Source organism: Telmatherina bonti (genome assembly GCF_933228915.1).
Source record: "Telmatherina bonti genome assembly, chromosome: 17".
Taxonomy (NCBI): Eukaryota; Metazoa; Chordata; class Actinopteri; order Atheriniformes; family Telmatherinidae; genus Telmatherina; species Telmatherina bonti.
Genome location: NC_136615.1, coordinates 22,099,791 through 22,108,412, shown reverse-complemented (window position 1 = coordinate 22,108,412; position 8,622 = coordinate 22,099,791). Strand labels below are relative to the sequence as shown.

The 8,622-nt window shown below is 41.8% G+C and overlaps 1 protein-coding gene across 1 annotated transcript; it reads right to left on the bottom strand.

Moving 5' to 3' along the window:
- On the bottom strand, positions 1-2,159 carry pou5f3 (POU domain, class 5, transcription factor 3; the record flags this gene model as incomplete). The annotated part of the gene is made up of 5 exons (XM_079257129.1): positions 1-261; positions 340-504; positions 817-947; positions 1,121-1,232; positions 1,404-2,159. 5 exons carry the CDS (start codon positions 2,157-2,159, stop codon positions 1-3), a joined length of 1,425 nt encoding a protein of 474 aa, XP_079113255.1.
- Positions 2,160-8,622: the final 6,463 nt, after the last annotated feature.

Genomic DNA, 8,622 nt, shown 5'->3' with positions numbered 1-8,622 from the left:
TTATCCTGTCATGTGACTAACTAGTCCAGGGTGCAGGGCTTGTTTCAAAACATCAGGCCGGTGAAGTGGAGGCATGTAGAGCGTGGGAGGAGGGCCTCCAGGGTAGCTGGACCCAGGGTAGCCTTGATTGGGGATGGAAGGAGCAGCCATGTTAAGTGGTGAAGGACTTTGCTCATAGTACTGGCCATCACCCTCCTCATCCATCGGCAATGCCAGACGCTTTCCTTTTTGTCGTCTGTTGCAGAACCAAACACGCACCACCTGCAAATAACAAAACATATTAGATAATGCAATTAGCAACGCAGTACTTAGAAGAAAACTTAATGTAGAGAATCCTACATCTCTTTCCAGGCCCAGGTCATCAGAGATGTGTGTGATCTCCTGGGTATTGGGCTTGGGACACTTGATAAAATAGGCCTCCAGGGCCGAGCGCACAGCTCCCTCCAGACTGGTCCTCCTCTTCCTCTTTCTAGTGTCAACAAACACTCGCTCAATCTTATACATCTAGAAAAACAAACATGATGGCAAGAAATCAAGAATGTTGAATATAGTGATATTTGTACCATAAAGACTTGCCCTAAAAGGATGTTTTGCCCTACTTGGAGATCATGCTAAGTCAGGACTAAAGGTTTCTTGGGATCATTAACCAGTGAATGATGCCACTAGGTGGCATATAACAAGAGCAGATGGCTTTGATTCTTGTTTGCTCAGCAGGATGTTTAGCTACTTTAGGCCTGAAGAAACCAGTCCCATCAGGCTTGATGATCTTCTGTTGTGTTGCAAACTAGATGGCAGATGTCAGAGCTGCTCACTTACATCTTGAGGATTTTCCGAAGTCTCTGCCTCATCCAGCCACCGTTGTAGAAGGGGCTTTAGCTTGCACATGTTCTTAAAGCTTAGTTGAAGAGCCTCAAAGCGGCAAATGGTTGTTTGGCTGAACATTTTCCCTACATGCACAGAAAAACAAATCTTAAGAAAAGTGAAGACAATTTTCACTGGCCAAAAAACTGTTACACAGGTTTGGTGATGTGTCCACATGCATGTGTTTAAGGTTCAAACTGCAGAGTGGCATCATACCAACCAAGAGACAGTCTTCTTGACTAATTTTATAGACTCTTACCATATAAATGACCAAGTGCAAGGCCCACATCTGCTTGGGTAAAACCCAAAGTAATCCGTTTGTGTTTTAGCTCTTTTGCAAACTGCTCCAGTTCCTCAGTGGAAAGGTTCTCCTGTTAACCAGAAAGATTGAAAAAGGAAAAGACACTTTAAAACATCTGTAAAATCCTTGGACAGATCGCACACACTTGTCTGCTGTGCTTTTTTTTTTTTTTTTTTTTTTTTAAAAAAGGTTCATTTTTCAATTCAGTTTGAGGTCAGGAAGGCCTATCCGTGACTTTTACCTCCTCAGAGTCACTGCAGCCTCCGCTTGATGACCCACTGCTCCGCGTGGAGGAGGTCGGGTTCTGCGTTGGGGGCTCATTGGTAGCCTGGTTTGTACTCGCGTTGAAAAACGCGCTGCCTGGAATCCCGTTGCTCGGTGGTGAAGGAGACATGGACGGCGAAGATGCCGAGGATGCCGAAGGGTTTGGATTGTTGCTACCAGGAGGAGGTAGGTGGGTGATCCCAGGCCAGAAGGTCGGGTTCCACGCGGCAGAGTAGAAGACTCCATGGGGCATGGCTGCGGAAGCTGCCGGCGTCTGATACTGCTGAACCTTCATCTCCGCTGAGAAGTCATCAGTGTCTTTTTCAGTTTTAACTACAGGCAACCTGATTTGCTCCCGGGTCTCAGCGATTGGGGGGCTGAGGTTTGTTGGCTGGGTCGCTGCAGTTACGCCGGGTACCTGGCCGGTGTACTCTGGCGCAGCGAAGGGATACCAATGCTTTGGTTGCCCGAAATCTCCAGCCTGCAAGTCGGATCCCCTGTAGTCACTTGCAACGGGTGGGAACGGGAAAAAGGTCTGCGCGGATGTAGATGTGAGTCCACCATATGCGGATTTGCCATAAAGCAGGCTTGGGTCTGGCAAAACACCATGGGATAGTTGGAACGCCGACCCATTGCCCAAACTTTCTTGATCCAAAGCCTGGCTACAAGAGTTGGCCCGGCTGTAATCATAAGGCCGACTCTGACACTCCGGGCTCTGCGATCTCTCAGACATCCTTCCAATGGTGTGAAAGCCCGTCAACAACCGCTCCTCTGACCTAAAGTTGATGTTTTTTCTTGATGAATAAAGGTTAGTGTCGACGAATTTTAAATGTACTCATTCGATTTAGTTGTTAAGCTCAAATTGAAGAGGAAATAAAGCGGCAAAACAATAAATACGCAAACAAAGAGACCTCAGCTGCACTTTTGGTGCAACACATCCACCTCTGCGGCCTATTCCATGAAGTCCTGCCGGGACCAACACCTCTCAACTCACCTTCAAGCTCAAATGCTCTTCTCTAGTCCTGGCTCCACAGGTTTTCCCAATCACAGTCGCGAGTGTTGGAGGCCGCCACAACTCTTCGCCCATTGGCTGGCGCAGACAATTGCGCACAGCTGATGGTGAATTTGTGAATGACCTTGATTCTTCGCAGAGCAATGGGCGTGTTTTCACCTAAACTTTAAGAATATGCTTGCAGTATACTTTTGTGCATTTAATCCGAATTAATAAATAAATACATCAATAATGGAGTTGGAGATGAATGAAAATACATATATTTACAATGCTAAACAGGCACGGACCGCTGCTCTTGCAATTACATATTGTAACACCATAAGTTGCTCACCTCATTCATGAATTATAATGCTGCGTTTGTTTAATTCATTCCTACCTAAAGAGATGGCTTTGAGATTAAAATTCTTTTCGGCGAGGGTGCATCTTGCTCTTAATCCATCTATTTAAAAAAAAAAAAAACACTGAACTTAACCTACAGTAAGCAAACAAACTTAATCAGGCCCAGTTTGAATAGAAATGAAGAAGTAGTGACTTCATGGATCGAAGAAAGTTTTGAGGATACATTAATCCTTGTGGACAAACCTTTTTTCTGGAATGTTCGAGTTTTCTCTCAATTATTCCACCGGTTTTTTTTCTGTTGTTTTTTTTTTTTTATTCCATTGGGACATGCACCCACCCCAAGGTCTGCGAAATCTTTGTGTGTGAAGTGGTTTCACGTGCATTTGGTCTCATCATATATAAGGTTCTGAATTATAGACGCATATGTCATAACAATGTATTCCAGTTGCCTCAAAGAGGAATTAAATTGCAACACTGTCTCTATCTTGAGTTTGGGACTGGGATCATTGAGGAGTATGAGAAGCCTTCAGGTGGATTATGGGAAGGTGAACGTCTCCCATTCAACCTTGATCGGTATTCAGAGTCCTTGATGGCCACAGCACCCGTGCAGATGCGCTCCCCCAGCGCGAATCGTTAGCCGCAGATTGCGGCAGGAAGACGCACTGCGGGGAGGGAGAGGAGGTGCTATTGTACGTCGTGGCCCCGGGGCACCCCGTGGATTTCAGATCCCGAGTTGCGATGGTCGGCCATTAGCTCCTTTTCACATAAGAACAATAAGTCTCAACCCTTTGATTCCGCCCCACACCAACCGTCCACCCCCCTCCTCCTCTCCCTGTCATCTGAAACAAACACCAAGCGTGAGTTTCGCTCTGGCCTTTCCTTGGCATCCAGTCTTGTAATGGCCTAAAGGTCCAAAACTGGTCTGAAGACCAAAGTGTCTGCAGATGCAACAATCAAGTTGTCTGGAATGTTTCCCAAAGTGATTTACCCAATCACTTTGGTTTACATCTAACATTTTTTTATATTTTCCATTTTTACCTTGTGACCACAAGTGATTGCCAATTAACAGCTTGGTTATATGTATAGGCTACAAACTGCAACATTGGAGAAGATAAATGGGTATGTTTTATTACCTCTTAAAGGTATTTAGAGTTTATTACCTCTTTATATTCTGAAACTTCTGAAATATGACCCATTGGTGGTCTTCACTTTAAAAAGAAAAAAATAGGAGGGGGGAAAAGTGCTCATAACCAAAGATCCTTGAGGAGACCACATGAGCCTGGTCAAAAGCTTTAAAGACATCAAACTCACTTCAACCATACAAGCATTGTCCTGGCCCATGGACTTGGGAGAATAATTGTCATGCAAAAGTCAAACAGCAAGTGAGATAGCAGACTTCAGGCCGGCCAAAGAGAGAAAGGGACACAGAGGACAGAGCTCTCAGGGAGTCCAAAGGAAGGGGGAGGGGGTCAGTGTTGAATAGCTTGGTACAGTGAGAAGATGTGTGAGGGGAGGATTAAGTTAAAAACCCCCACAGATGCCTCAGATGTTGTCTTTGTTTTTGAGTTTTTGAAAGACCTCTTCTGAGATCTTGTTGCTGCTTATAAGACTTATAGGACTGCTACCAGTTAGATATGAGAAGGAGAGAAAGTGTCAGACAAAAGGTAGTTAGTTAGTTAGTTAGTTAGTTAGTTAGTTAGTTAGTTAGTTAGTTAGTTAGTTAGTTAGTTAGTTAGTTAGTTAGTTAGTTAGTTAGTTAGTTAGTTAGTTAGTTAAAATGATTTATTTCAAACACTAAAAACAAAACAAATAAAAAAAATTAAATGTAAATAAAAGATAATTGATAGGATGATGAGCTAACATGCTTATGTAGTCTTATCCCCATTTACTAACCTGTTATTGTCCTACATAACTAAGATACATACACACACAAAGCATATGTTCCATATATCTATATATATCTATATATATATATATATATATATATATATATATATATATATATATATATATATATATATATATATATATATATATATATATATATATATATACAAATATATGTAATATATTATAGACATATACATATAGAATTCTAAAGTATATTAAAGTATCCATACATCCAGCAACCTCTTTATGTACCCCCACTTAAACATCTGTGCAGAATATGGACTGGAGACCCCTAAGTCCCAATGGGAGACACCTCCCAAGGTGGTGGAAACTGAAAGGGCCAAGATCCTGTGGGACTTCCAGATTCAGACTGACAAAATGGTGGTAGCCAACCAGCTGGACATAGTGATCATAAATAAGCAGCAGAGTAAGGCTGTAGTGATCGATATATCCATCCCCAATGATGGAAATATCAGGAAAAAGGAGCATAAGAAACTGGAGAAAAACCAAGGCCTCAAGAAAGAATTGGAGAAGGCCTGGAAGGTGAAAGCAACAGTGATACCCTTAGTCATTGAAGCACTGTCGGCTGTGTTCCCAGCGCTTTAGAAATGGCTCCGACAGATACCCGGAGAAACATCAGCCATCTCCATCTGGAAGAGCACAGTCCTAGGAACAGCTAAGATACTGCGTAGGACCCTCAAGCTTCTAGGACTCTGGTAGAGGACCCGCACTTGAGATGAATACCCATCTACCTTACCCAGACAAGATGGTATTCAGGTGTATATGATATATATACATCTATTCTATAGGCAGTTTAATGTTTATTTCCTGTATATTATAAATAGTTATTTAACAAAAATTTACATATACATATATAAACAAATGTAAACGGAATTTTTGGCCATTTTGTCGACTTTTACAATATTTATTCTATGCTTATGTCATATACTGCACAGTAAGTATTTTTCTTCTTTTCTTGATGCTGTTCCACAATTTCACATGTTCTTCAATGTTGTTTGCACTTTATGCTTTCTGAAATTCAACTCGCCCTGCGATGGACTGGCGAGCTGTCCAGGGTGTACCCTGCCTGTCGCCCAAAGCCAGCTGGGATAGGCTCCAGCTTCCCTGCGACCCTGAATTGGATAAAGCGGTTCAGAAAATGAATGAATGAATGAAATTCAACTCTCTTTTCAGGTCATGACCATAGACTGTATATAGAGTTTATCTATACTGTATATAGATACTATATAAGGTCTATACTGTATATAGAGTATATATATGTATATCTTTCATATACGGTCTATGGTCATGACACTCCACATCGAGTAAACTTGCTTTTAATATTTTCTGGTAACAAGTTTTTTCTGGTTTTTTGCATGATTTGAGTGGTTTTACATTTAATAAGATCCAAACATTATGACAGATTTGAGTTAAACAGATGTGACTTTCTGTGCTCCAAAAATCCAGCCTCATATATTATCCTCTTTTCTCTTTTTTGTAATGTACATAGCAGCTGTATCTGCTTGATACAGTGGCAGCAAGCTGTGTAACACCTCAAAAACAGTCACCATATAGAAGAATCTATCTCAATCTTTATTTTGCAGACTGGTGCATTTGCAGAAATACGAAGCATCAGGTATGTCATTTATCAAAGTGAGATATTCTGTTATCTTTATTCTTCCCAAATGATGGAAAAACCCATTCCTTAAGGTTTTCTAATAGTCATATGTGTCCCCATAGCCTGTGTGTGAGGCCCTAAATTGATAAATTTCTGTCACTGCTTGTGTTTACTCCGCCTTTTAGCAAATGTGTGCTGACATTAGAGGCCCTGTTTCCACAACATTTTCATTCAAAATGCAAAACTTTTTCCTTTGCATCTTTGAAAAAAGGACCAGAGATAGTGCACATCCCAGGCCTCTAGTGGGTAGTAAGGTCTGCGTTGCGTCTTAATAAACACAACACAATAGAAGCTTTGCATGCTAACCGCCTGTTATGTGGAACATGTAACTAATGTGTCTCCATTGAAGACATAAATGTTCTGCCAGGTTTTGTTTCAGCAGACCAAGTAATTTAAAAACATGCAGATGCACAAACATGTCTGCCATTGTTGTTGTGCTTTTTGAGGATTAAACAGGGTCTGAATTTGCATGTGCAAGATGATGTGAAAGATGTTACCACTGCCCAAAGGTTTTAATTCCAGTTTACACGGACAACAACTTGACTTGATTTGCAAGAAATTTTCACTCTGGAGGCCGTTTTCAAATCTTTGTGGTTTCATCCACCCAAAACTCTGTAACCATGTAAACGAGAGGCCAGAATGGGAAAAAGCTTTTCTATTTTAATGTCTCAGTGTAGTAGTAGTGTGATAGTATAAATAAGATCTGAGATCTTTCCATTTGTGGCCTCATGAAGGAAAATAACCACTTACCCCAGGAGTGGATACTGCCATTGCCCCTCCCCCTGGCTACCTGAGCCTGCCCTGTAAAATTACAGAGCAGGCACCAGCAACAGATACATCCTTTTGCTGAGAGGGGCATAGACATGGACAGGAACCAACAGCCCATTCTCAATCGAGTTGTCGAGTTCAGCAGAACTACCTTTGGAGTGGCAGAAATTAAGGATCAAGGCTGAATTTTGAGTTATACTACTGCCTTCATTAAATATGAAATAGTTGAGAAAATGTATTATATACAATCTTCAGGCAAATTCCTCTGGTCATGTGACTGACAGTGATCAACCCTCAGAGCATTGGGTGAATTGTGTGATAAAGATGGAAGCCGAAATCTGAAGAGGACATGGGTGTAGTTTCAATGTGGGACTGAAGAGCCTCAGTTTGAAGCAAAACAGCATCAGATTAACTCTGAAGATAAAATGAGGTTGGCTCATTTAACAATCTCAACTTATCAAGGTACTTTTTGCAACTCAAGAGTTTCCCTTTACTGTTCAAGTGCCTACCAAGTAAACACTATAGTTTTTCAGGTTGCCATCAATAAATCTATCCACCCAAAAATATAATGAAAAAGTTATCTTATCAGTCAACAGTGTGGCATTTTGGGAAAATAAAACACATGAAGTGGAAAATTGAACAGAATCAGTCAGATGATAAAGTGAAACCAGATTCTTCATGCCGCCCCTCCTGCTGAGTAGCAGTCGTTCCCCCCCCCAGCCTGATGGCTGTTTGATTTTCCTCCTAACGATCCTGCCTTTGACACCCACCTTCACAAACCTCCACCCACCCAGGTTTTCATCCTTGGGCCAATGGCTGCCTTCCTTCCACTGTCCACCAGCACAAAGGCTTTTAATGGCCCTCAGCATATGGCTCAATGGGGACAGGAGACTGACCCATCCCCTCCCCATCACAGACATACAACCTCGCAAAAACCACATGGAGGTATGCAAGGTTTCCATTTCCCTCTGACGCCCTTTGCACATATATTTCTTGAGTTCCAACATATGTATCCTGAAAGAAAAACAAGATCACACAGCATCATTTTGTTTGATGACTTAAAACAGACATAAGCTGAAATAGGACTCAAAGCAAGACATCAAAACCTGCAATGGAAAATTTCTGCAGTTTCCAGCTGAGTCTAACGGAATAAGTCAAAACTAAGCAGTGGGTTGAGTGCAGAGGTGTATACCGTAAACGTAGAAGTAAAAATGAAGTAGAAGTCATGCTATGTTTTTGGACCTACTGATGCATTTAGAATAGGTGTTTTCACTAACAGGCTCATCTACCATGCAGTGTAGCTGAGCTGATTAAATTCACCTGGTTTAGTGACTGGTTGGAAAGAGCTGCCGGACGGGACTTCTACTTTATACACCTCTGGTTGAGTGTACATGATCACACCAAATTTATTTTTGCCCAGCTCTTCTCACCTTAAATACACCACTCACATTTACTCCCTGTGGACAGATGCTTGATCTAGTGCCACATTTTCAATTATCTAATCTATTC